This window comes from Sarcophilus harrisii, chromosome X, assembly GCF_902635505.1.
Source record: "Sarcophilus harrisii chromosome X, mSarHar1.11, whole genome shotgun sequence".
Classification (NCBI taxonomy): Eukaryota; Metazoa; Chordata; class Mammalia; order Dasyuromorphia; family Dasyuridae; genus Sarcophilus; species Sarcophilus harrisii.
Genome location: NC_045432.1, coordinates 74,774,880 through 74,802,404, shown reverse-complemented (window position 1 = coordinate 74,802,404; position 27,525 = coordinate 74,774,880). Strand labels below are relative to the sequence as shown.

The following is a 27,525-nucleotide window of genomic DNA, read 5'->3' as shown; positions in this document are numbered from 1 at the left end:
ACTGGAGGGGCCGAGTCAAAGCAGAGGGGCGGGCCTTGGAATGGGGTAGAATTGTCTTTCCATTTGAGCAGGGTAAAAGACGCGATGGCGACATCTGGAAGACATTTGAAGGATGTGAGAAGAGGAGCACAGAGGAAGAGGAAACTCTTGGCGAATGGGTTCAATTTTTTAGTGAAATACAAATGGAGGTTCTCAGCTGAGAGGTGGAGGAATGGGGGGTGGCATGGGAGGTTTGAGGCATGAGTAGGAATAAAAAGAAAGTTGAATGGAAGGAGTAGAATTGGTTGCCTTGCTGCAGCGAGGACCCTCTTGAAATATGACAGTGATTCTAAGATAGTGTAGTGATCGTAATTGGCACATGTAACAATGGAGAATTCCAAAATTTTCTACAGGAATCAAACAAATCTCAGTTCTTGCCAGCCAGGGGAGAAAAGGAGATGAGAGAGGATCATCAAGTGGCTGGACTAGTGGTAAGAAGAACATGGTGTCCTGTGCTTGGAGGGCTTGGCTTGGAGTGAGCATCACCCCAGCCAATTACTGCTGGAGTGACCTCTCTGAGCCTCAGTTTCCCCTTGCAGGAAATAGGCATAGTAGGAGCACATGCCTCATAAAGTTTTTGTAGAGGTTACACGAGAGAATGTCCGGTAAGCCCTTTGCAGATCAGGAGGTTGGGAATTTATCTTTCTCAAAATCACACGTTTTAGCTTAGGGGTGACGTGTATTTGATATTAAAAAAAAAAACATTAACCTTGGTAACGTCTCATATCACTTCAGTTCTCTAAACTTTTATTAACTTCCTTCTGATGTGAGCAACTAGCTGGGCCAATGGGGGCAGATGCCCTCAGAATCACCATCCATTATTCCAGGTTCAAACAATAGTACAAACAATGGATTTTATTTGACTTTGGCTGGGTTCCTAGGACAGGCTGCAAAGAGCTTTAAGAACATTTTAAGTCTCTTGCACATCTGAAGCCAGTGTAGCTATGGGAAGGAGCTAAAATAATATTTTAGTCCTTTTCTAAGGGAGGAATGTGGGACCTTAGGGCTTCAATAGTGGGCTTGTTCCCAATCCTTTTTATTCAGAGTACACTTTTTAATGATTTATTTCCATTGGGGGGGGGAAGGGCAGTGTGTGGAAACTCCAAAAATGCACACGAGCAAATCTCGAATTACAAGTCGGGCATTGTGTAGACGATCATATGGACTCAATGATATGCATTCAAATACTGCCTCCGGCGCTTCTCATGACCCTCATTTTCCTGGGCCTCAGTTTCCTGATCTGTAGATTGGACTCAGTGGTCTCTAAGTCTGTTCCTACTCTAACGCTATGGAACCTCAGAGAACTGCCAGTGGACACTGAGTCAGGATCATAGAGCGAGAGTGCTATCTGTAGAAAGTTCAGGTGAAGCATTAGGCATGGTTGAATGAATGTAGAGCAATGGTATCAAAGCCAAATAGAACAGAGTCACTATTATTATTATGCGTATATTAACATATGTTCTTTTGTCTTTTCGTTTATTTCGGTAAACATTTCCCAGTTGCATCTTAATCTGGTGCCCCATGCTTGACAACCTCTGATGTAGAACATTCAACAGTACCGGCTCACATCTGAATCATTTTGACCTTCTGTGCCAAGCAGAGCTCATAGGCACCACCCAGCTTTGCAGACCAAGTTCATTCCTAAGGCATAGTATGCAACTTAACTGCTTTCATTGCTCCCCTTTCCTGTTGAACACCCTCCTGTGTCTCCTTCCTTTTGTGCTCAAAGTCCTCGAGAAGACCGTCTGTAGTAGGTGCCCTGACTTTCTTTGCTGCCACTTACTTCTCAGCCCTCTCTCTGACCACATCGCTCTCCAGAGCTCTCTCTTCTCTGGGATTTCATGGCTCTCCTGTCAGTCCTACCTGTCAGACCACTTCTGTGCCTTTGCTGGATCTTTACCCAGGTCCCACCCAGTAACGTGGGTGTGCCCCAAGGCTCTTTCCTGGGCCCTCTTCTCTTCCCCCTCTCGGTGACCTCATCAAATCCCATGGGTTCACGAGAATCTCTGCACAGGTTCCTCATAGGTGGACACGGCCAGCCCAATCTCTCCCTTTGGCTTTTGACCCAAATCCTGAACTGTCCTTTAGTCATTTCAAACTGGATGCTTCAGAAACTTCTCAAATGCCTTATTCCCCCAACTAAAATACTTTTCTTCCACCCATCCACCCTTGTCCCAGTCTTCCGTATTTCTTGATCCGCTCCCAGCTTGACAGCCTTTGCGTCATCCTTCACCCCTCCCATCTCTAGTCGGTTGCCAAAACCCCATGGTATCTCTCCCCTTCTGTCCTCTCACCTGCACTCAGGTTCTCATCGTCTCCTGCCTAGATCATTTTGGCAGCCTCCTATTGGTTCTCCTCAGGCCAGCTGATTCTCTAAGCTGTCACGGGAATTTTCCTCACAGTTTCACCCTCTTAATCAAATCTCATGGTCCCCTGTTACCTCTAAAATTAAATATCAACATCTCTGTTGGGCTTCTCAAGCCCTTTGTAACTGGGCCCTAACCTTCTTGCCAGTCCTATTTGGACATTACTCAGCGTCCTGTGTTTTACAATCTAGCTGAATTGGGTTTTTGTTGTTGTTGTTTTGGTTTTTTATTCCTTCATCTCCTATCACTATGCCTTTGCACCCATACCTGAAATGTCCTGCTTTATCTCCATCTCATTGACTACCCTTCTTCCTTCAAGATGCAGTGCCGGCGTCACTCTGTGTGAAGCCTTTTCTGACTCCAGTGCTGTCTCTCCATCCCCAGGTACTGGCACATATAAATTTGCAGCTATTCTCTCCATCCTTTTTCTCAAAATGCTTATTTACTTGGGGCCTTGTTGTTTTCCTCTGGAAAGTAAACTCGGTTCTCTGTGAGACGGCTCATTCATGTACCCAGTGTCTGGCATGCAGCGGGCCCATCGCTGCTTGCCGATTGATTAATGAGGGTGGGATCGGGACCCCTTAAAGGGCCTTTTTGCAGACGGTAACCTTGGCAAATGCCATCCCTGTATGGGAGGTCCCCAAACCCTCATATGATTAATTGGGAAGTATATACACTCACAGCAAGTACCAAAGATCAATAGTCATATTAATGACTAGCATTTATGCATCACTTTAAGGTTTGCAAACAACTTTCCATTTATCTCATTTTATCCTCACAACAGCCCTTTGAATGAAGTGCTATTATTATACCCATTTTTGAGAGTATACATATTGAGGCAAACAGAGATAAATGACCACAAGGTCAGTACCATCTGAGCCTGGATTAAAAGTCAGGGCTTCCTGACCCCGGTTTAGAGCTCCATTCACTGTACCAACTAGCTTCCCCAGATATCGATAATCTGCTTCCACTTTTTCACTTGGAAGTGAGGAAACCAAAGGCAAAAGAAGGACTTGCTGTAGTGGTGGTCATGTACTGACTCAGTGACAGTGCTTGACCTAGAGGGTAGAGCAGAAGCAGTGGGCAGAACTTGGAGATCTAAGCTGGATAAGGACAGGAAAAACAACTTCCATAAAAAGAGGGCGGTCCTGAAGTAGAATGGGCTTCTGTGGGAGGTAGTAGCTTCCCTCATTAGGGGAGCTCAAGCAAAAGGCTAAGATGACTACTTTTCAGGCCTGTTAGAGGGGAAATTCTTACTCAGGTATAGGTAGAGAAACATCTTCCTATGGTGGTACTGAGCCACAGGATCTGGCCAGGGGTCCCTTCTTGCATCTTGTACTTACTACTTGCCTCTGAGCCTCGTTCTCTCCGTCTGTAAATGTAGAGCACTGGATTAAAAGGCCTCTGAGGTCCTTTCCAAGTCAGAGAATCTATGAGCCAGGATCACACAGTATCTACTTGGATAGGAGTGCGGTCTCATAGATATGGACGTTCTCTCCTCATCTCTCTTGGCTCTGGCCCATGCTCTCCTCCCAGTGTGCTCAGGGCCTTTCTCAGTTTCTCCTCACTGTTCATGCATCCTCTCCCACCATGTTCTCTCCCTTTCATAGACTTCTTTGACCACTGTCTTTACTCCTATTCTTCGTAGCTCTTCGTTGGGGACATGTTGCAGCCTATGCACCCCACTGTGTGCTTTTACATTGCCCTCTCTGGTTTAATCATTTTGAGTTCTTAGGAGATTACGGTCTTCTATGTCTTGCTGTTGGACAACAACATGGGTAGAAGGTTAGTACTGAAAAGATTGGCTTTTGTTTCCTGGGAGCTTGTGGTCAAGAAGAGAGCTCGGAGATTTCCTGTTCTGCTCTGGGCTCCCTAATTTGCCATTGGTACTCCCCATTCCAAGATGTGCACTGTTGGACACACTCTATAGGGGGTCTGTCCAAATAGATGTTGAGATCTGAACAGTGGCCATTTTTCTGTCACTTTTCTGTATTCAGGAATGGTCAGACTAAACGTCTGTTCAGTCATTAAGCCAATCTCTTGAGTGGTTACGGAGCTCTCCCAGGAGTCTCTCCTAGGAGCACAGTGTCATCTGTGTACACACACACACACACACACACACACACACACACACATTCTCTGTCTCTCTCCCTCTCCCCTCCCCCCATCTCTGTTTCTGTCTCTGTCTCTCTGTCTCTTTCTCTGTCTCTCTGTGTCTCTCTCTCTGTGTCTCTCTCTCTCTGTCTCTATCTTTCTCTCTCTGTCTCTATCTTTCTCTCTCTCTCTCTGTCTGTCTCTGTCTCTCTGTCTCTCTCTCTCTGTCTCTCTCTCTTTCTCTCTCTCTCTGTCTCTGTCTCTCTGTCTCTGTCTCTCTCTCTCTCTCTCTCTCTCTGTCTCTCTCTCTCTCTCTCTTTCTCTCTCTCTCTGTCTCTGTCTCTCTGTCTCTCATTTCACCATCCCAGAAAAGACCCTCCCCCTTGAGCATATTCCTTTGGCAGGCCCACCTCTCCTGCTTTGCTGCCTGCCCTTTTCTTTGTGGCCACAGGTTCTTAAAGGTGGTTATTTTTTGTTAGGTCAACTGGTGGCACGGTAGGTAGAGTGCCAAGCCTGGAGTCGGGAAGGCTCATCTTCCTAAGTTCAAATCTAGCCTCACACACTTCCTAGCTGTATGACCCTGGACAAATCACTTTTTCCTCTTTGCCTCAGTTTCCTCATATGTAAAATGAGCTGGAGAAGGAAATGGCAAACCAATCTAATATCTCTGAAAACCCCAAAGGGAGTTGTGATTGAAAAATGACTCTGCAACAGCAATATGAGGTTTCATATCATTTCGTTTGGTTTCATTTCCCTCTTCAGCTTCCTTGCCTATTGATAGATCCCCTCATTACTCTCAGGGTCCTGTCTCCTCCAGCTTGGAGCTCCTTTAAGCACACTGGGACCACTACTGCTGCTTTTCCCATTTGTTTGGGGCCACATTATGATTAAGTGTTGGGGTCCCACTGGATTTGTTGGTGAAAACAATTTGTAACAGTGCGATTCACACAGCTTTTCCAACTTTTTTTTTGGTCACTTATTCTCCTTCCATTTTTGTCCTTAACATCCATAGAAGGATTTGACTTAGTTGCATCTCCTGTCAAACTTTCTTTTGCCTGGTGTTACCTTCTAAGTCAATGGAAATAGAGCGGGAAGAGTGTGGGATGAAGGGTAACTTTGGCCTATTGCTGCTAGAAAAACAGTCCCTCCGTGACTTTCCTGCCAAGATGAGTTCCTCCTTGAAGAATCCCAAAACCACATCTTTTGGGTTGGGATCGTAGAGGTCATCTTGCCCTCCTCCCATCTTTTGTCTCCCCCAGTTAGCACGAGAGCTCCTGGAGAACAGGGCCTGCCTCAGTTTTCTTATTTGTAGAGCACTTACTTGGTACGGAGTTGATTTTTCGTTCATTCGCCTTGATCAAACATGTCATTTTAGAAATGAGAAAACTGAGGTTCAGCTCAAGCATGAGTGGTTAGCTCAAGGTCTTATGGGTAGTGGCAGATGCAGAATTTAAATTGCAGTCCCATGACTCTCCCATCAGCACTGATGAGGCAGGTGTGGAAAAGCTTCCCCAAAGTAAGTGTGAGTCGCAAAAGTACTTTCTTTGAGTGCTTGGGGATTAGATTTCCATTTCCTCTCATGAGTTAGCAGTGATCAAGCGGGGAGAGGTTCTTCCTGGCCCTTAGTAGGTAAAGAGGTGGAATTAAGTAATACTAAATATGGTACGGTCACCCAGTGAATCAGGGCATTAAAGGGAATGGCCGGACTTTGGGAGAGAGCGCTAATAACAATAGCTGACATTCCGACAGGCTTTTACACTTGCACAATGCTTTCCAGATTTCATCTGGTTTGAATCGCCCAACAATCCTGCGAAGGCAGATAAGGAAGCTGCCTGCTCAGGGTGACACGGCTAAGGTCAGAGGTGAGAGCTGAATTAGTCTCTCTCTGATGCTGAGCCTAGCACTCCATCTGCCCCGTCGCTCTACTTCTCACTACAATTTGCTGCGTGCCTCTTTTCCCCATGGCCCAGTCTTGGTCTCGTTGTGCTTCCAAGCTGTCACCATTTTCAGTGAAGGTGACGTTGGAACAAGACTTAAGTGAATCTAAACCACTTGAAAGGGTTCTTTTCCAAAGCTTATGTTTCTGAGCTTTCAACAAACACCGGTTAAGTGCTTCCTCTGTGCTAGACTGTCTTGGGCCCTGGGGGATACCAAAATAGGCAAGTGATATGAAACAAAGAGAGAGAGTGATGTTTGCCTAAGGCAATCGGGGAAGGCTTCATGGGGAAGGGAACCCATGAAGTACTCTTGAAAGAAAGGAGGGGCTTGGATATAGGGGGTTTGTTGGGTAGGTGGGCTGCCCATTTCAGACTTGGGGAAGGACATGAGCAGAGTCAGAGAGTTGGGCAAGAGAAGCAAAGGCACTGAGGTGGGAAAGGACAGGAGAATGGGAATCGGAGACTTACCTCCATTTGACTAAAATGTAGGGCACATGAAGAGAGTAGTGGGAAATCCAAGTCCTTGGAGTTAAGAATTAAGTGTAATAGAATACGATTGTTCTATAAGAAGTGAGGAACACACAGATTTCAGCAGTCTAGAAAGAATCACATGAGCTGATGCTGAGTGAAGTAAGCAGAACCAGGAGAGTACTTTACACAGAATAATAGTTATTATTAGGAGTAATAGTAATAGGAATAATAGTTATTATTTTACATAATAAACTTAGCTCTTAGCAATACAGTAATCCAAGACAGTTCCATTGCACTTGGGATGGAAAATGCCATCTGCCTTCTGGGAGAGAGAGGTATAAAAAGCAAAAACAAACAATAACAACCAAAGACTTAATTTAGGCAGCCGTGGGGAGCCACTGAAGGGTTTGGGAGGATCTAGGAAGATGTCCGGGCAGCTGGGTGAAAAGTAGATTAGAGGTCATTTATGACAGTAATCTTAGCAATAGGCTTTGAACTGGAGAGGTTTCTTGGAATCACAAAATGACAAAACTTGTGAGTTGAAGGGGATCTCAGTGTCATCTAGTCCAGCTTTCTCATGTTACAAGAGGTCCAAGGTCATAAATTGGCTCACAGATTTAGAGCTTGAAGGACCTCAGAAGTCAGTTGGTCCAGCTTGCTCATTTTCCAGAGGGGGGTGTTCTGGACCAGAGAGGAAAAATGTCTTGGGATTTGACCCTAGCTCTTCTCCTATTTCTGTGTCCTTCCCATCGCTTTTTAGATGTAAAGTTTGAGAGGAACACCCACATGGAGACACTTAATAAAAAGTTGGCAATCCTGTCCAGAGCTTGGGCAAGAGGGGTTAGTGGGAGCTTCGGCCTACAGTCCGTTGGTATCCCTATCTGACCTGGTTAAGCATCCGCCTTTCACAAATGTTGCTCTTCACTGCCTGGGGTGGGTGAGGCAGGGTGGTAGAGCTACATGTAGACAGTGGAGATGTGCTGGATTGTTTGCCTCCCCAAGGAGAGACTGACAGCCTTTTGGGATACCTTTGTGACTTCTGTGGGGTGGAGAGTCTTGGAGAGAGAAGCCTGAGATTTGTTCTTCCTAACCTCGAAGTCATTTTGTTTTGGTTTTCACTTTGGGTCAGTAAATAAGTGGATCTCTTGCCCAACTGATGATGGGTTATATTGGCCCAGGGTCTAGAATGGGCCTCCGTTGCCTTCTCACCATAACCCCCTCATCTTGTGGTTGCTTTCCCCAAATAGTGCAAGAGAAACAAAGAACTGGAGTCTGTCTTTCATTTTTCAGTTTTGACATTGGGCAAAGTCAGTTCCGTACCTTTGGGCCTCATTCTTCTACCCTTTAAAATCGAGGGTTAGGGAGGTCTTCGCGGTCTCTTACAGCTTTGAATCTCTTACTGAGCGACTGAGCATCTAGAGCATGCTGGGTTTGGAGTGAAGGGAGGCGAGTTGAAACCCAGGCTCTGTTTAGCCGTGGGCTTATCCCTTCCTCTTTTAGGACCTTAGTTTCCTCATATGTAAAATTACTAGCCCCTGAAGGCCCTCCAAATCTGTGATATTACTCCCCGATCACATGAAATTCCTGATTGTTCAATCGGGCACTTAATTATGGTCAGTTCCTTCCTCTTCCCTGTGTTCCAAAAATTGAGTTCTAGTTTCAGGGAGGGTAGAGAGGTGTATGTTTCTCAGGAGGGATTTGTGCTCAGGGTGTGTGGAAGGCAAGGGAGTCTGCCAGTGGTTTCTTAATTGCTGCATTGTTAGCCAAGGCAAACCCTGTCATTAGGGATGACTTCATAGCCAAAACATTCCTCCTGGGTGACGCCCTGAAGTTGTGCCCACTTGTCCACCATATCCTTTCCTGAAAAGTAAACAAACACACATTCTGTTCACTTTGGGACTCTTATTTGGAAGTCCTTTTCCTTCCCCTTCCCAGGTTGTCTGGGAAGAGTTTTTCCCACCTTGTGTGTGTGTGTGTGGACAATATGGGATCAGAGTGCTCAGCCTGCTTGAAGTAGCAGGGTTCTTGATCTGTCTCTTAGGCTGGGATTAGCTGGAGGCAGCTAAATGATGCTCCACTTGAGAACTGGGCCTAGAATCAGGAAGATCTGACCCGAAATCCAATCTCAGATACTTCTGGCTGTGTGACTGGGCAAGTCACTTCACTCTGTGTCAGTTTCCCCTCCTTCCCAGGGTGGTTGTGAGCTCCTTTCTTCTTTCTTGCCCAGGATCACTCAGCTTGCAAGTATTTTGAGGCTGAATTGGAACTCCACTCTTCTGACTCTCAGGCCAGCACTGTCTGTCTGCTACTCTGGGTTGCCTTTCTCACTTGGGTAAATAAGAGATTATCATTAGCGTTTGTAAACTATATATATATATAACGTAGCTCGCCGATCTCAGCTAAGATTCTTATTTTGGTAAGAGAAGGAATGTGAGCTTGGGAGTCGGAAGGTCTGGGTTCAATTACTGGCACACTACGTGTCCTTGAGTGAATGCTGGGAGCTTCCTGTGCCCCAGTTTCCCCAGGGGTAAAGTGGGGTGGAGAGCAGCCCCCAGCATGCCGTAGTTGTGATAATCAGTGCTTGCTCCCTCCCTGGGCTTTTACCGGCCTCCAGCTTTGAATTCTGAGTGTTACTATACCAAGACAAGTTATTTGATGCAGGGGAGCTTGGTGAGACCCAGGAGGAAGAGGCAGTGTGGGGCAGTACTTTCAGGCCAGCTTGGGACAACGGGACAAAACGCTGTGGCTGAGGAAAGGAGGGGCCTACTATGCGCAAGTTATCTCTTACCATCAACAGCGGAAGCAGCCAGCTGATCCTGTGGTTCCTGAAGTTGGAGAGCTTCTTGGAGAGTGGGCCATACCGCAGGATACTAGCCTGACTTGAGCCTGTCTCTCTTACTGGATTTCTTTCTTTTACTTTTTAGGTCGTGAAATTACAGTGAACACTCAACCACCTGTTTTCTTATTGATTTCTGAAGCAAAAAGGTAAGGACTTTTTCAAAGGGTCAAAGAACTTGATCTTGATTTTTGTAGCTGAGGCCAGAGAGGGTGGGGGGGGGGTATGGGTGTGGGTGTGTGTGTGTGAGAGAGAGAGAGCGCGGGAGCGAGCTCTGGTCACACATGGGTTAAATGACAGAGCTCACCCTGGAAGTCCAGGGCCACCCCATTCTTATTTTTCATGTAAGAGGTGGGCTTTGGGGCCTGACACGTCACTAAGGCCAGTTTCATCATCTTCTGTATGTGTGGGCCCACTGTTGGCTAAGTAGCCAAGAGGCCTTGGGAAATGCCCTTTTCTGACCCTCCTTAGAGCTCCTTGAGGGGAGGGGCTTCTTGCTTTTTTCTTTGTAACCCTAGCACTTAGTGCAGAATTCAGCCTCTGGATAGGAAGCACTTCCTGAGCGAGTGCTAACTGACTGGCCCAGGTGGGCCCCACATGGAATAGGCCTCTAGGGATCAAGACTCTATTATGACCCATCAAATTCTCCATTGTGCCCCATCGCATGCTTCCTACGGGTCCTGCATACCCTCGGTACAGCCGCCTTTTATGGTCTGAGTTGTGGACAGTGGCAGAGAACAAGTGAATTGTGGGGTCCTTTGTACTTCGGGTGTGAGGGACAGCCCTCTTTAGGCTAGTGATAGTGTCCTGCATGGTGATGACAATGGGGAGTCTCAGATGGTGGGCTCCAGCTGGGGGGATCCATGCTGCCTGGCTTGTACAAGCAGGATCACACAGATTTTGCTAGGCTATAGCTCAGGGTGATGAATGAACATGTGGTATCCCAGGAGGCACTGGGCTCCCCTCACTGTGGGACTCCAGTCTAACACTTGCAAATATTTCTTGCAATGTTGACTTACTTTCAGTGCTGATTTAAGCAAGCTGACAGGGTAGGGGATGCGCCTGAGAACCTATCCTGTTTCCCAGCTGCCCAGCTTGGGAACATGTTTGCGATGTTAATGCCATTTTCAGATGTAGGCAAGGGTCAGGATGAGGAAGGCACAGTCTGTGCGCTCTCAGCATCCAGGGAAGGAAAGGGATGGGCTGCTAGTGGCCCTGGGATGGACTTGGACGAGTCCCACCTTCACAAGTTCTCCCAGTGCAAAGGTTCGCAGGGAACAGAGTTCCTCTTAAAGGGTATTTTTTCTCACATCAAACTTTGATTTGGATTCTGGCAGCCTCCACTCTTCAGCTTTTAGTCCTGTACATCCTTAGAGCTGGCTTTCTAGGAGAGTGGTGCTGGGTCCCAGATGTAGGGTATACTTGCATATGTGTGCATACGCATACACACACACACACACACACACACACACCCCTGCCTGGGCCACCTAGCTACAAGGCAGAGGCAGAACTCGGGCTTCCCTGAATTCCAGGAGCATCCATGTGATCCCTGCCTTTTGGTCAAAGGCCCATTGAGTCATTGCTGAAAGGGATTCTGGGGTGCAGGGATATTGACTCACGTTGTCCAAGTTGTAGGTTGTGTTTTATACTTTTTTTGGTCAAACATTTTCCAGATAGGTTTTCGTTTGGTTCCTGACCTTGATGGCTTTGATCTAGGCCATTGACAACTTCAGAAAGCAGGGGCCAAAGTAGCAAAGGGCCATGGCCACTCCGGGGGTAACCATCAGAGTTCCCAGGATGCCCAATTTCCTGCACTTTCTACCACCCTTTGCTTTTGCCTTTCACATGAACAAAACTTTGTTCACACAGGTTGTCTGTTTGCCTTCTCCCCCATGAGGCTGGGAACTCCTCGAAAGGAGGGGCCAGTATCTGTCATCATCCATCTGCCATTCTTTGTATCCTTACCACTGGGCACAGAGCCTGACACCTGCTTAGGCACTCGGGAATCCTTGTTGACTTGACTTCAGTTGACCCGGTTGTCTTAAAGACCAGGTTTCCATTTCAGGCTCATCTTGGTTATCAGGGAGCTCTTCATCCTCCATCTGGGGAGGATGTCCAGAGGAGGATCGTAGTTGGATATAGAGGGCCTGGAGGGAAGGGGCTGAGTACATCTGGGTGGAAGGGGAATCAGGGCAGGGGGCTGGGAGGCTTCTTGCTGCATTCCCAAGCCACTGAGCAATGACTGGTCTATTGTCACCCCTTTCCCCACCCCGTCCTATTAGTAAGCCATCGAGAGCTGGCAGTTTGCTATTAGAAGGAGAATATTTTAAAGGTGAACAATGGAGTATGGCTTAGTGGAACAAATGAGATCATAATGCATGAGTCACTCTGGCACATACAACTAAGCATAAGGCTTAGGGGCTAGCGCTTACCTCTACTTCCTGGCGTGGCTGGCTACCTCGGGCCTGTCTGGTACTTGTAGCCAGTGAACTCTGAAAATAGCTTTCCAGGGGAGCCGCGGAATATTGTCCTGGCCCCTTTACCCATGAACGCGGCCAGTGGTGTTGCAGTTCTTTGGAAAACAAGGACCTTTTATTCTGATGGAGCTGTTAGATTTTTGCCATCAGATTCAGACTGTGTGTATGTATGTGTGCGTGCATGTGCAAACACAAGAGAGCCCGAGCACACTTCATCTGTGGTCACTTGAGACATATTATGGTATAGCCCAGTGATGGTTATTGGGAAAAAAGTCGCATCTAAAGACAGAATCCCTACCTTCAGAGAAAGTACCATCCAGTGTGGCGTGTATTTGTTGTTGTTCACTCATTGCAGTTGTGCCCGACTCTCTTGTGACTCTGTTGGAGGTTTTTGTGGAAAAAATACTGGTGGGGTTGACCATTTCCTTCCCAGCCCATCTTAGAGATGAGGAAACTGAGAGAAAGAGGGTGAAGTGACTTGTCCAGGGTCACCCAGCTAGAAGAGTCTGAGCTCAGATTTGAATTCAAGAAGATGAGTCTTCTTGACTTCAGCCTGACAAGTCTAAGTCTATCCATTGTGCCACCTAGCTGCCCCCTTTGGCATATATGCAGATAGATCAGAAGGCTGAATGGTATAATGAATAGCACTTTGTCTCCTTCTGAAATAGTGCAAGTATTTCCCCCATTTTATAAGTGAGGAAATAGCGGTTCAGAGAGGTGAGAAGATGTTCCCAGTCAGGGCTGGTCCCACAGTGGAGGAGAGCCAGCTTTTTTCTGCACCTCTTCCTCTCACTAAGGATTAATGGGGTCTGATGGGAACAAGGTGGGCTTATCAGCAAAGGCCCCCTAGAATTGAGCAGAGCTTAAATGGGGTAAGAGAGAGGTCCAAGGGCCAACTGACCCCTGACCTTACCAGCTTTGGGATAATGATCCCAATAAAACTACCATCACAGGCCTGTGATGAGAGAGCTGCTACTTCAACCTCCAATGTTACGGGAACCTGAGCCCATACTTTGGCCAGTGATAAAAACAAATGAACAAAACCCACGGCAAATCGAGCCAACTGGTGACTAATCCGGGTATGTGATGATTTCTCTGCAGATTCTTCCTCGGTTGCTGAGATGGCTACTTCCACACAACAGATTTCCAAAGATGAGCTTGAAGAACTGAGAGAAGCCTTTGCAAAAGTTGGTGAGTCATTCTGGGAAATATGGTTCAATAGAGACACAGCTGGGCCACCACTGTTCCTTAAGGTAACTCAGGTTAGAAACGCAGGGAACGAAGGTGGCGCCGACTGCCTTCAGTTGCCACTCCTTCCACACCCCCGGCTCTCAAAGTCTTGTTTCTTCCTCTGTCCCCTTCTCTGCACATACAGCTACCACCCTAGTTCAGACCTTATCTTGCACTTCTCTTAGGCTGTTGCAATAGAGTTCTAAGCGGGCTCCCTGCCTCTGTTTTCTCTTTTCTCCATTTTTCACGTAACTGTCAGCTGAATCCTGCTAAAGGCCAGGTTTGACCCTTTACACTTACCTAGGCATCCAGGTAGCACAATGGAGAGAGTACAGTAGCATCTACCTCTTAGCACCTGCTATGTACTAGGAACTGCACAAAGTGCTTCATACTTATCTCATTTGATTCTTACAACAACCTGCAAGGTTGATGCTATTTGATCACCTTTTTACACAAAGAAACTGAGGCAGGTTGATTTATTTGTTCAGGGTCACATACCCAGTAAGTGTCTGAAGCCAGAATTGATTTTAGGCCTTCCTGACTCCAGACCTCGAGTTGGATGTGCTGTGGTATCCTAGCTGCCTCAAAGCAGGGTGATGTAGTGAAATTTCCCTTGGCTGTGGATTTTCAATGAGATAGTATTTGTGAAGCATTATATAAATCCCGGTGTTTCCAAAACTTCTCAAAAACCTGTAGCAACTTCCTATGGCCTCTAGCCATTAGGCCAAACATGAACTTCCAGTATTTAGTAATAGGAAAGCAAAGACAGACCAGTAGTCCCCGCTGGATTGTCCACTGGAATTCAGGGAGCCTTTTCATTGTATCACAGGAAGCAGACCTTGACCGGAAGGGTAAGAATAATCGCAGCGACTATTTCTATGGCACCTTTAGGTCTGCCAAGTGCTTTGTATACACTCTCTAATTTGAGTCTCAACAGCCGTGTGAGGCAGGTGCTATTATTATCCCTAGTTTTATAGATGACAAAACCAAAATTCAAAGGTTAAGTGATTTTGACGGAGTCACACAGTGGATAAATTGGCAGAGCCAGGATGAAACGTATGAAATATTCATTTTTTCAGTAACAGCGCTTAGCACAAAGGCTTCAAGGACAGAAAATGGGCTTTTTCCTATCATCTTCAGCTTTTAGAGATACCAGGCGATGGGGATTAAGGAAAACCTTTGGTATTCTAAGTGAGGGTCTCCTGCTCATGAAGGTACCATAAGTGCCGCCTTTGGTGAGATTTTAGAACTAAAAGTTGTACTGTGTCAGAGCTGGGTGGGGGTGGGGTGGTGGAGGTTCCTACATGCCTGATCCTGTTAGACCGGGTGCTCTCTGAGGATACAAAGTGAGCAGTTAGCACTTGTTGACTGGATGAGCCTGGGACCCTTTCTGTCTGTCAGTCTGGGTGAGGGAGTTGGACCAAAGAGTTCCTTGCCATCCTGGACAGCTCCAAGTTATGGCTCGCGCTGGACTTTCTTATAGATTTCTCTGTTATTGGGGCCTCATGATCAATTTTCAGCTCATCTGGTGGCTTAAGTCCTCGGGCCATCTCTCTGAATGCAGAAGTCAGGCCCCCTCTTGTCTTGCATTGATGCTTACAACTCCCGAACCTAGTTAGTGCAAGGCTAGTGCCAGAGGAAATATGCAGGAGACCCTCACTTGACAATATAAGTGTTAATATTAATATAATTAACTTAAGGGACTTAGATGTTTTTAGAAGTCAGCCTAGGAGAATCTCGAGCAGGTCTGTCATTTGGCCACTGATAAATCTTTGGAGCGCTGTGACCGTGCAAAACGCATCTCAAAGGTAGCCAGCCTTCGGCATGACTGGCAGGATTTGGGCCTGTCCTTGCAGCAGGTATTTCCTGCCTCAGTCTCTGGGCACTATGGGCTTTATCCCCTTGGTGGCTCCAGAGCAGTTAGGCAGGGCTTGGAGGTAGGAAACCCTCATTCAATGAAAACTTTTCCAGGTTGAGGGGAACAACCGGATGGGAAATGGAAATGGCTTTTCTCTCTTTCCTTTATGAAAAAAAGATCATATATGTTTTGTTCCTCCATTTCCTTCATTTATCTATGAGGGCAAGCACAGTACTGAACAAAAATCCCAATGTGAGAAAAATGTTTTTCCTGCCTAGTAATAGGTTCAGTTGGTTAACTGACCCAACAGGGGTGTTGTTGTTGTTGCTGTTTTTTAATTAAATGTTTTTATCCAGAACCTGACTTTGACCATATATTAAGTCAATTAAATTTGTTTAAGAACTAATGGAACAAGCAGAGCCTGGGTCTGAAACCACCCCTCCTGCCTGGTTCTACCCCTTACTACCTTTGTAGTCATTTAATACCTGGGGCTTCTGGTTCTTCCTTTGAAAATAAGGGGGGGTAGAATTCTGATGACAAGATGGGAGAATAAGGAGGGAACCCCCTGAAACTCTCCCAAATTCCCCTCCAAATAACTCTAAAACTGCCTCAGACTTGACTGAGGGGCAGGAAACCAGCTTACCAGTAGCAGCGGCAGACTCTAGCCTCCCAATGGGGGGCCTGCAGCAAGGCTCCAAACCTCAGGCAATCCACCAGGGAGGTCCCTAGGCAAGTGAGTAGTCTGTGCAGTGCAGCAAGGCTCTACCCCAGGTGGGGAATGAATTTGAAACTACAAACTTTAAATGAAAACTTATGTACCTCTTTATGTATCTGTATAACTATAAAAGGGAGGGGCTCGTACCAGATAAAGTCCTCTATCTCTAATGTGATTCTGCTTCATCTCAATATACCAAGTGTTAGAAGACTTTTGTCAGTCATTTCTTTGGGGTGACACGATTCCGCTAGTTCTGATGGCATCCCTGCGTTTCATGTAATTATCCCATCTCGCCATCAGAGTCTGTCTTTCCTAGGAGTAACTTTTCTTTGGGGCTTGAAGGTTTGCCCAGGATTTATGAGCCTAGTCAACAGCCCTTCCTCTTGTCCACCCTGCTGCTGGGGGCAGCTCAGTTGCTTTTGGTCTCTCAATGGCCCCATCGAGCTTCCTTGTTATTTGGTCTGGATCTGGGACCTCACTGGTACAGGGAACTCTGGGTCAGGAAAGAACTCTGCCAATGCAGATGGGTAGCTGATCTATAACTTAGCGTCTTAAAGATTTACCTCTTGTACTCAGGACTTTTGGATTTGGAGGCCAGCACTTTCTCCTTGCTGTCTCTTAGCTTTCCCTTGCTCTTTAATGTGCATCTCTAGCCTATAAAAAGGAAGCGAGCACCCTGTGATGCAGAGGCAATAAACCTGTGGGCATGCAATTCCAAGCAGACTTAACATTAACATCAGGAAATGTTAATTTGGGGTTTTTCTAAGTCAGTGTGTGGTACGGTTTCTATTTGATTTAACAACACTGTAATAGAAAGAGACCTGGGCCTTAGTTTCCCCAACATGGAAAACATAAGGGTGGGAGTAGATGGTCCTTAAGGTACTTTCTGGCACTGACAATCTCTCATCTTGAGTGATCTGTTGGACATCACACTGCAGGGAAACCAACATACTCGATGCTGGTGATTTTTCTTGTGGGGGAAGGTCATGCTGGTCAATCTGATCACGCCAGGATTGCTTCCTGTGGCTCTTGGGTATCGACCTCTGTCCTGAAGCTGAGTAGTTAGGACTAAATTATTTGGATCATTTGGTTTCTCTATTTCAAGACGGTCCATTTTGTCATGTTTTCCTTTAGATACAATCTCTCCAAGGGTGTGGCCCCAGCAGACTTGGGGGTATAGTTATAGAACTCATTAATTGAGGTCAGTCACCTGTCAGGTGACTGGAAATAAGCTTCTGGAGGCAGGTGGCAGAAGCCTTTGAGGGAAGCTGGTGGATGGTGAGGGTACTAGGAGACCCTGTGCACGGAGGTGCTTTTACCTCACAGCTTCACCCCTCCCATTCACTCCTAGACTTTTGTGTCTGGCTTTGGGTGAGGAAGGGAGGGTCCTTCAAATGTGAACATGTGAACATCATTCTTGCCTGCTAGCGTGTTCAGCCTTTCTATCTTTCCTGATCTTTAGTTGCACCTGAACCTCATGTTTGGGGAGGGAGGGGACTTGCAAGCAGACTTGGTCTTCCTGTATGTAGTAGGCCAAGAAGCCCTAGTCTGTCCTCAGCTGGGAACTATTAAGCTGCCACTTCTGTTTGTTGGAGTGGGCTCCTTCAGCCAGAGCTGGAGTCTATGAAAAGACAAAAACTGACGTCCAGCTAAACATCTGGAGGTATTTAGCCACTGGCTTCCCAAAGCTGTTGTGCCCATGAGGACTCAGCTTGTTTTGCTGACTGGTGAGGTGGAGGGCATGCTCTGTTCTGCTGCATAGTCATCATTTGGCAAAATGTCTTAGACCGGTGACCCTGTGCTCCTTCTGGGAAATCCAGGCACTTGTGGGGGGCTGTTGGGTAATCTTGGCACCTCTGTCATGTGCATTTTCAAGCTCCGAACTTAAAAAATCAGAGCAAGAAATGCTGGTACAAATGGACTTGAAGGTCTGATGTATTTCTACATTTCCTTGTTTTTAGGCACCCCTTCCCCCTAATTTCCTCAGAGATTCCTGTTCTTGCCAGGAGATGCATTAAAGGCAAACTCAATCCCTTCTGTCTTCCATGAGCCTCCCCCCCCCATTTTTTACAGAGATCCCCTAGCCCCGCCTTATGTCGCCTGGACATGAGCAGTGGCAAGCAGCAGCTAGAGTCTAAACCACTGGAGTTCCGTCCCCGCTTTCTCCAGACAAGTACTTAAAATAGCTTAAATAACAGGATGCAAGGGGAGGGAGGGAAAAAAGACAACATTTCCTTTTAAGGCTCCGTATTTCTTGGTGTGATTCAAACTTCGGGCAAGGACATGGCTGTATAATAAGCTTATTTACTTGAAAGTTGCTTGTGGGGTGTTGGGGAATGAACTGGCATTTAAACAATTACTTTGAATAAAGGGCATAATGAGATTTACTTTGAAACAAAAAGCAGATGTAAAAATGCAGCTGTTTCTAGAGAAAAAGGAAAGGAAGGAAAAAGGAGGAGTTGGTTGAGAAAAACTCGGCCTCTGAACGAATGCAGAAGGATTTGATGAAGGGATTGCTGGGGTCTCTTAGCACCGAATTAGGAACAAGTGAAGGTACCTTATTTACTATTTGCAGGGACTGTGTTTAGTCCCCAGACTAGGCTTCTGGGGCAGATACTTGCTACCATGATCTCGATACTCCCTTGCCAGTCAGTGAACTGTTTCTTACTCTTTTTCATTTCAGAAGTTCATTGGATCGTAAGGTAGAAAAAGAACTTAGGGAATGGAGAAGTGGAGGACCATAGGTCCATAGGTTGAGCTAGAAAGAGCTAATCCAGGTCCTTATTTTACTGAGGAGGAAACTGAGGCTAAAGTGCTTGAGGAGATTGCCCCAAGTCACACACATGTAGTAAGTGACTGAGTCCAGATTTGAGCCCATGAAATTTTCCACTTTCCATACCTCCCTTGCTTGTTCCAAGTGTTTGGGGCTTATTTGTTTGGTCTGTTAGTAACATTGCATCTCTCAGATCCAAGGAGAGCTGAATCTCAGATGTACCTTTTGCTTCCTTGTGAGCAGGTGGAAGTTTCTGGGACACTCTCCCTTTCCTTGTCTTCTTACCACAGACTGGGCTTCTGCCACCATCCGAGGTGGAGGGCGACTCTGGGAGATGGTTTGGGACAGGAAGTAGAGGAGCATCAAAGTTTAAAAAAAAAATAATGGCAGACCTTTCTTTCCAGTACTTTGCCAGCTGGAGGTTTTTTTTTGTTAAGTTAATTGTTAGCCATTTTCAGCCTCCTTCTGCTTCTTCTTTGAAATAGAAACCATTTCCTCCCCAAAATAGATGATTAGGAGCTCCAGGGAAGGCTTGATTGCCATTTCAGAAGGCCAATTAAGAGCTAGAGACTTTCAGGCATAGACAGATGTGACAGGCACAAACAGTACCAGTAGCAGCACCTTGGAAATGGCTAAAGGTTCCTGGATTCCCAAAAAGCAACAAATGGTTTACATGGACAGACAGCACTGTTCTGCTCTGCCCAGGAAGGACGTGGGAACTGGGGTGCCTTCCTTTCCACTGTGGGAAAGCATACTGTTGGCTGAGGTTTGGGGAGACCATCCATCCCCCTCCTAAAAGCTGTTATGATCTGATGAAAGGGTCCTATAGGTTAATTTTTCTGCAGTAGAGTTGATAAATCGCTTCCTGGGGGGCCAAACACAAGCTCAGCACTTTCTCCAGGAACTCTTTCCGAGTCTCTGTGGCCAGTAGTCATTTCCAACTAGAACCTTGATGATCATTTGCTTGACCAAATAATAGTCCTTCTGGGTTGGGGGGGCAGGAGCAGATTGGTTTGTGGGAATCCAATGAGATCATACTTGGTAAAAGTGCTTAGCACAGTGCCTGATACATAGTGGGTGCTACAGAAATGTTTCTCCCTTCCTCTGGGAGTGGGATTGTGGGGGGTGTGGTGTTGCTGTGGCCCTTTGGTGAGGTGGCACTCTCAAAACTGCAGAGAAATGAGAAGTTGCCCCATTTACCCCCACTGTACCATTATAGACCCATTGCTGCTGATTTGTGCCAGTAGAGGTAATTTGCCCATCAGGAGTTCCCTCTGCCAAAGGAATTGGAGGTAGGGACCACCAAAACCCACCCGGGGTTGGGTTCCCTCCCTTTCCTTCCCCTCCCCTTTTCTCCTTCCCCTCCCCTCCTTCCCCTTCCCTCCCTTCCTCTTTCCTTTTGTCTCTCCCTTCCCCTTCCCCTCCTCTCCCTTCCCCTCCTCTCCCTTCCCCTCCTCTCCCTTCCCCTTCCCTCTATTTCCCTTCCCTCTCCCTTCCCTCTCCCTTCCTCTTCTCCTCTCCTCCCCTCCCCTCCCTTTTTCTTCCCTTCCCTTCTCTTCCATTTGGTCCAGACATTTTGTCTGCGCTCAGGTTGGTGTCACTGCTAATGCGCCACATTTCTTTTGGGCTTCATAGTTTCGAAAAAGGGCTTTTCCTGCAACTCTGGAGCCTTAGAGACAATCTTGTTCAACTGCTTCCATTTGCAGATAGGCAAATGGAGGCTCAGAGAAGTAAAGGGACTTGTACAGAGTGGTGGCAAAGGCCTCAGGCTGGGACTCAGCTGGAGGTCCTTTGATGGAATGAGTGCTCTTTCCAAAGAAACGTGCAAGGGACAGTGTACCTTTTATCCCATTTTACCAAGAAGGAAGCTGACTCTCAGAGAGGGCAAGCACCTTTTCCAAGGTTACACAGCTAGTCGGTGCCATACAGAACTGGAGGCCAAGCCCAGTTCTGCCTCCAAGCCCCCTGCTGTGACCTGTACCCTAGCTCTGCAGTTAATTGCTCTTGGACACATGCTTCCTAAACCTTGTTTTCCCCAGCTAGTCTTTTTTTCTTCTTGAGGGTTCTAAAGCTGTGGGATCTAGTAAGCTGTCATCTGACCTCTCCCAGCACTGGTCCCAGGGACATATTCTCCTAATGTAAAGCGGTCTAATTCAAATTCTCCATCATTACATCACCCAGTTCCTGCACAGCCCAGTCCCGGGCTAGGTGTTGTGAGGTGCGTCCTTCCCACCAATCCCCAACTGAACAGCATTGAACGAAAAAACATCCTAAACCGGCAAATTCCCATAATTCCAATTGTCCAAAAATGGACATCTCTGCCATCGCTTCTGTCCTGATCCCAGTGCCAAGTTTTCTGTGATTTAATATGAGTTTCAGTAATGCTCCTCCTTTATCTGCCCCCCAATCAGTGCTAGAGAATGAGAAGCTCATTTTCTCTCTCTCTCTTCTCCCCCGCTGCCCCCCTCACCTAGAGCTCCTAACTGCATTAGTCACACGACGGTACTAGTTAAAGTAGCTTCTCAGGACCCTCCTTGTGGGGGGAGGCCTCAATTTGGAGCCCAAGGCCCTGCGGCCAGAGCACAGCTTTTTTAACCAGCTAAAAGGCTTCTGCTGGTGAGAGGTCACAAGGATGTTTTGTAGGGTCATGGTCAGTGGGCCCCTGTGAAATGAGGGGGGTGCTGACCTTCTGGCACTGGTAAGATTCTGCTTCATAGCTTGGTGCTGGGGAATCTGGGCAGGTTACCGAATCTCTGGGTCTCTGCTTTTGCCTCATCTCTAAAATAAGGGTCTATGGACTAAATAAGCCTGAAGGTCCTTTTCAGCTTGAAGCCCAAGATCCCAACCTCTCTCCAAATGACTGTGTTTCTGAGCCCCCCACCCCACCCCCGGGCTGTGTTGATTTCTGAGTTGCCTTTATTTTGCATCTAGCTTTCATAAAATCAGAGGTTAGAGACAATCTGATTAAGTTCTTTAAGATTTACCCCCCAGGCTGGAAGTGCCATGGCCAATTATGGGCTCCATTCCCAATGCCAAGCAGCCCTTTCTTTAGAAATTGATGCCTTCCCGGGGAAGGTAAAGGAGTTTCCCAGAGCCTAACGCAAACATGCCGGTACTTAGAGTCTTGCCTCAACAGAACGTATGCTTATTCAAGGGAGGGCCTGTTTTCCATCTTGTTTTTATTAAATGTTGGAGTGGACCAGTAGGCATTAACTGCCTCAAGTCCCACATTCCCCTGTAACCTTTGTCCTTTCAAAGGGTTCCTCTAAGAGGGCCAGCAGAGCCCCTCTTTCCCAAATGGGCCTTTCGGCCTATGAACTTTCCCAGCTTGTAATGAATCCACAACTCATTGGAGGAAGCTTCGTCCCCTCCTGTTCATGGTTTAATACCCCTAAGCTCTCTCTGTCTGAAACCAGCTGTTCCCGTCCTCCTCTTTTGCCTGTTTTGGGATCCTGGAGAGCTTCCCGTGCTCAATGGTCTCAGTTTGGAGGTTTGCGCACCCCGCCTTCCCATCCCTCTCCCAAGGTACTTTATTGGCTGTGGGCTACCACGCTGGAGGCTGACCCAGCTGAGGGCCGACTCCGAGGAACTCTTGCCCTCATCCCTGGTTAAGACGTCCTCATCCACTGAAGGCAGATGTGTTCTTTTAGGCTTCCCTGGCCCTGGCAGAGGCGGCCAGTAACATGCATAGTGCCCAGTGCCTTGGCGCTATCTGCTCACCTCTCAGGTGGCAGGTCCCTTTGTCACATACAACAGTACAGGAGTAATAACGAGGCTGTTGGAAAGCTGGGTTCTCACTGGGATCATGGCTAGTCTTGGCCCCTCTGTTTCCTCCTCCTTTTGGAGGAGGTAGATGGCCCTACCAATGTGGAACTCACCCACCCAGTTCTGGCCCATCAGATGACATAATTGAAGCTCAGCTGCTAGCTACCAACCCCTCCCCCCCCCCCGCCCCCCCCCAGCAGTGTATTCAAAGGCACAGTCAATAAACATTCTTGAATGACTTGGAGAGCACATTCAAAGGTACACTGGACAAACACTCCTCTCTGGCCCGTTGTTCTTGCTGGAGCCCTTGAGGCTGCTTGTTGAAGGTTCCCAGGGCACCTGCTTTATTTACCAATGTTCCCAGCAGCCCAGGTTGGTATGACACCCATTATTATAAATCCCCTAAGTTCACACACAATTACTCTTATAGGACACTTCGAGTTTAGGAGTGAACTGACCCAGAACAACCCAACCACGGCAGGCTATTATTAAGCACCTATTGTATGGAGGCCGTTGGAGGAGATCCTAGGGATGGGAGCACAAAGGGAAACTGCCTTTGTCCCTAAGGAGCCCCTAATCTTTGGAAAGAAATGAAGAATGGTGCTAATGAGCTACAAAATAGAGGTTTGGGGAGTAGGGAGATTTGGAGTGCTAGAACTGTGGGCAGGCAAAGTCTTCTACAGGCAGGCCCACTAGAGCCAAGCCTTGAAGGAAATGAGGGATGCCCAGAGGCTGAAGGGAAGAGGGACAGCGAGCTAGCTCTGGGGGATGCCTGCTATAGAGAGTTAGCCCAAAGCAAGCTGGCCGGCACTCCTGGACTGGACGAGGGGCATTAGAGGGGAATGGTGGGCTGGAATCCAAGCTACGAAGGACTTTCAAAGCCCAATCAAGCTAGGTTTGGTTCTGGAAACAATATAAAGCCACGATGGCTTCTTGAGTCCAAGGCAGTTTCATGATATTAGACTCTGGCAGTTAAATGGAGGCAGAGACACCATTTGAAGTATAATGTAGTGAGTAATTTTGGAAAGAGGTCATCACTAGGATGGTGGCTATGTGAATACAGAGAGGGAGACAAATGGGAAAGAGAGAGCTCAGTGGACAGAGTCCTGAGCTTAGAGTTGCCGGGTCATGTCACTTGTACCTGACTCTCTGGGACTCCCTTTGGGGTTTTTCTTGGCAGAAATATTGGACTGCTTTGCCATTTTTTTCTCCAGCTCTTAATAAAGATGAGGAAAAAGGCAAATGGGTTTAAGTGATTTGGCCAGGGTCACACACCTGGTTAAGTGTCTGAGGTCAGATTTGAACTCAACAAGAGAAGACTTCCAGACTTCAGGCCTGACACGCTATCCATTATGGCACCTAGCTGCCAAGAATCGGAAGAGCTCAATTCAAATCCTGTTTCTAACTCTTATTTAGTTGTATGAACTCAGCAAATCACTTAGCCTTTCTCAGCCTTAAGTTTCCTCATCTGTTAAATGGAGATCTTAATTGAATCTATTCCCCAGGATTGCTGGCAAAGGTTAAGGGAGCAAACCTTCCCAGAACTCTCTGCCCGTTAGTGATCACGAAGGCAGAAGTAACAAGCCTTGGAAAGTATTAGGATGCAGAGTAAGAGGCAGTCCAAGGATTATATTGAGGTGGGGTGGGGGAAGAAGATGGAGAAGGTCTGACAGAAGCAAGTTAAGCTTTGTGCGGGGAGGGACGCAGAGGAGAGGATGAGTTAGAGCTTGAGAAGCCTCTGGGATATCTAGTGATTTGGGTCTGCCGATAATATTCCACGACTCTAACATGACAGTCCAAATATCTGTTAGCAGTGTGGGGTCCTCTGGCCTTTCACTTCATGGACCTCTCTGGCTTTGCAGCATCAGCAGAAGAAATAAAATCAGTTAAGAGGCCTGGAGGGTCCTCTTCCACTTATGTTTAAGGGGATGCTGGGGTTGTAGGGGGAGAGAGGAGCAAGGGACTGAGTGGGAGGCCTGGTACTTAGCTTCTTACTCAAGGCCTATTTACTCTTGAATTCTCACAAACTTGTCTAGTTAGTTTCCCAGCTCACAGTACTTAGAAGCAGCAAATTAAGTGGGGGGGGGGGCGGGAAGAGAGGGGGAAATCAGGGTGGAAAAGCATTGATAATAATTATTGCTGGTGTCTCCATAGCACTATGCCATATACATTTGAACCTCCTGCCAAGCCTGTGATCCTGGTTTGGAGCCTTCTCTTATCACATTTCACTGTTAACATGAAGAGGGAATAGCACCGACTGGTTCAGTCACTTGGCCAGGGTCACACAGCCAGTATGTGTCAATAGGTCAGATTTGAATTCAAGGCTCCACTGTGTCCCGTTGCCTTGAGTCTTGCTGTTACATGGATTCTAGAATCCTCTCAATGACCTTATTGCATTTAAGCACATGTATAGCACTAAGAAGGCTCGGATCAGGAGGGCCAGACCCACTGAATGATCTTACTGTTCTACATGTTCTTAGAAACAGTCTTGGGGCATCAACTGTGCTTCTCCTTAAGACATAACTTGCAGCAGCAAGGATTACGGATCCTTTCATTCTCTAACCCAGATAAAAAAGGCTATCAACTAGAATTCCCCAGTCAGCACAGGACTTCATCTTTGGGGAATAAGTTTGTTATGATCCAAACCATATTTCTTTTTGAAGTACGTAATTTGGCCAAACAGGTTTATTCAGATGCTGGTATCTCTCATTCATGAAGGATGAGAGAAATCGTGTCAAAATACCGTGCTAATTATTTGGTTCTTTCTAGTGACTGATGAGATGTGGTTATTGGGTGTCCAGGTCGACAGCTTGATGACCTGGGGGGGGCGGGTCAGAGTGTTCCCATTCAAAAAGCTTGAACTTATAGGAAGCTTGACTGATAGCAGCAAGCATTTTGGGCCCCTGGGCTGCTAGTAGGAGACACTAAGTGGAATTGGCTTCCATTGCCCCTGTTTCCTTTCTTTAACTTGTGAGTATTCTTCTGGATCTGCTTTTCTTGCCTTTATGTTGTTTCAACCAACTCTTGCCCAATTTCTTTATATTCCATGGCTTGATGGGCCTAATGCCTTTAGAGTAGCCCATTAGTGTAATGTACCACCATTCATTGTACCACAGGCCTATTGTGAGACCTCGAAATAGCCTCTGGTTTTGCTTTTACGTGCGTATGATGCTTCTATGATCGTCTCAAGGGTCAGGGACTTTTTTGTTCCCAGTAACCCTCTTGAGCTGTGCTCCCAATAATGGACCTGTTCTGATTTTCATGTGGAAAGAATCCAATGCAGTATGCACCGGGGGCTTTTGGAGCTCCGGTCGTCAATGCGTTGGGCCATTGTATCTAGTACTCTTTGGCCTAGAATTAGCTTTCTCTGCCTCTGTCGATAAATATTGACAGAGGCAAAGGTCTCCTTTGCTTAAGTTTGGGTGCCCTTGCGAGTTTATTCCATAGTCATCAGGAAATTTGTCTGGCTATTGGAGGAAGGACTGTGGAGCTACCCAGTTGTGTGAAATGTCTCCTAAAAAGTAGGTGTATATTTCTAGAAGGACTAGTTAGAGAAGAAATAGTGGAGAGAAGAAAGAATATTGGCTTTGCACCCTGGGTCAGCTACCAACCCACACTCACTCTGTAGGATCTTAAGTACAGTCTAGAGCACTCCCCTCCATCCCTTAAGGGCGTTGACCTCAATGACTTCTCCAGGTCTCTCAGCCTCAGGCCCACGATCCAGTGAAATCGTGAGTCTGATCCCTGCTTGGCCACTGTGGGCAAGTCATTGTTTCTCAGGGCTACGGTTCCCTCATCTGAAAACTGAAAGCATGGGTCTTGATGGCCAGAGCGCTATGTCTTTGATTCTTTGATCTCTCTATGCAATTCTTACTCTGTGATCCTTTCACTTTCCACATTAATTCATCTAGGTTCTCACTTAGCACAAGGTATCAGTGGCCATTCTGCACTTCCACTGTGCATACAATTGATGCTTCTATCTGTATTCTAGTGGCTTTCAGTTAGTATGAGACATATAGAAAACCCTCCAGATTGCTCTTAAAACCCAGTTGAAACAAACTAACTCCCCTAAATTACAGTTCTCCTTTCTGTTGCCACATCTTTACCTTAGAAGCAGAAAGAAAAGAAGCTGGCAGAGGTCTGTGCCCCCAAATCAGGACGATGCTCTGGACTGGCTACTGTTTCTAAAACCTGTTTTTGTTTTCTCTCTGAATTTTTCATAAAGATCTCAACAGCAATGGATTCATCTGCGACTACGAACTACATGAACTTTTCAAGGAAGCAAACATGCCCTTACCAGGCTACAAAGTAAGAGAAATACTCCAAAAACTTATGATCGATGGTGACAAAAATAAAGATGGCAAGATAAGTTTCGAGGAGTTTGTTTTGGTAAGTATTTGCAAATCGGTCTAGCCTGTAGTTGATCATTTCAACTTCTTTACTTAAGGGGTGACATTAATATGCCCATTAGCTCATCCTTTCCATGAAGTCCTTAGTAATGGCTGGCTTGGATTTGGCTTACTTTCTTCAGGTGGAGGCCATCCGCAAAGGCCCTGGTTCAGAATGCTGACTGGTAGAACCCGGTCAAAGTGAGTGCTTTGTTTGCCTGCTGGGGCCAGTGGGGGATCAGTCCCTAAGCTTTACTACCCAGAGTGCAACTCAGAAACTTAGCTAATTTAACTTCAGAATTGTAAATATAAGTACACACACACATTCCATCTTTATATTTTTTCCCCTGGATTTCCCAGTAGGGCTTACCAGCACCATTTTCCCTACAATTTTCACAGTTGTTAAATTTTTCCCCTTCCCTCCCCTTTTTCTGTCCCCTTCTTTCCAGTCAATTCTCAAGTGTCCTGACGTTCTGGACACAGTGGTCATTTCATAAATGCATGTTGAAGTAAACCAGGCCTAGTTAAAATGCTTCCAAGTCCACTGCTTTCTGTTTCCCCCAAGTGTTAGCTCAG

At 46.7% G+C, this 27,525-nt stretch overlaps 1 protein-coding gene across 4 annotated transcripts in view; it reads left to right on the top strand.

Annotated features, from left to right (window-relative positions):
* Positions 1–27,525, top strand: part of PLS3 (plastin 3) — a 101,606-nt gene that overhangs the window by 50,282 nt on the left and 23,799 nt on the right. For all 4 annotated transcript variants that reach the window (XM_031944797.1, XM_031944794.1, XM_031944796.1 and 1 more), the window contains exons 2-4: positions 9,832–9,892; positions 13,322–13,411; positions 26,787–26,950. In XM_031944797.1, coding sequence (XP_031800657.1) covers positions 13,342–13,411; positions 26,787–26,950 — 234 coding nt within the window. In that variant the 5' untranslated portion in view covers positions 9,832–9,892; positions 13,322–13,341. The remainder of the gene's footprint in view (positions 1–9,831; positions 9,893–13,321; positions 13,412–26,786; positions 26,951–27,525) is intronic.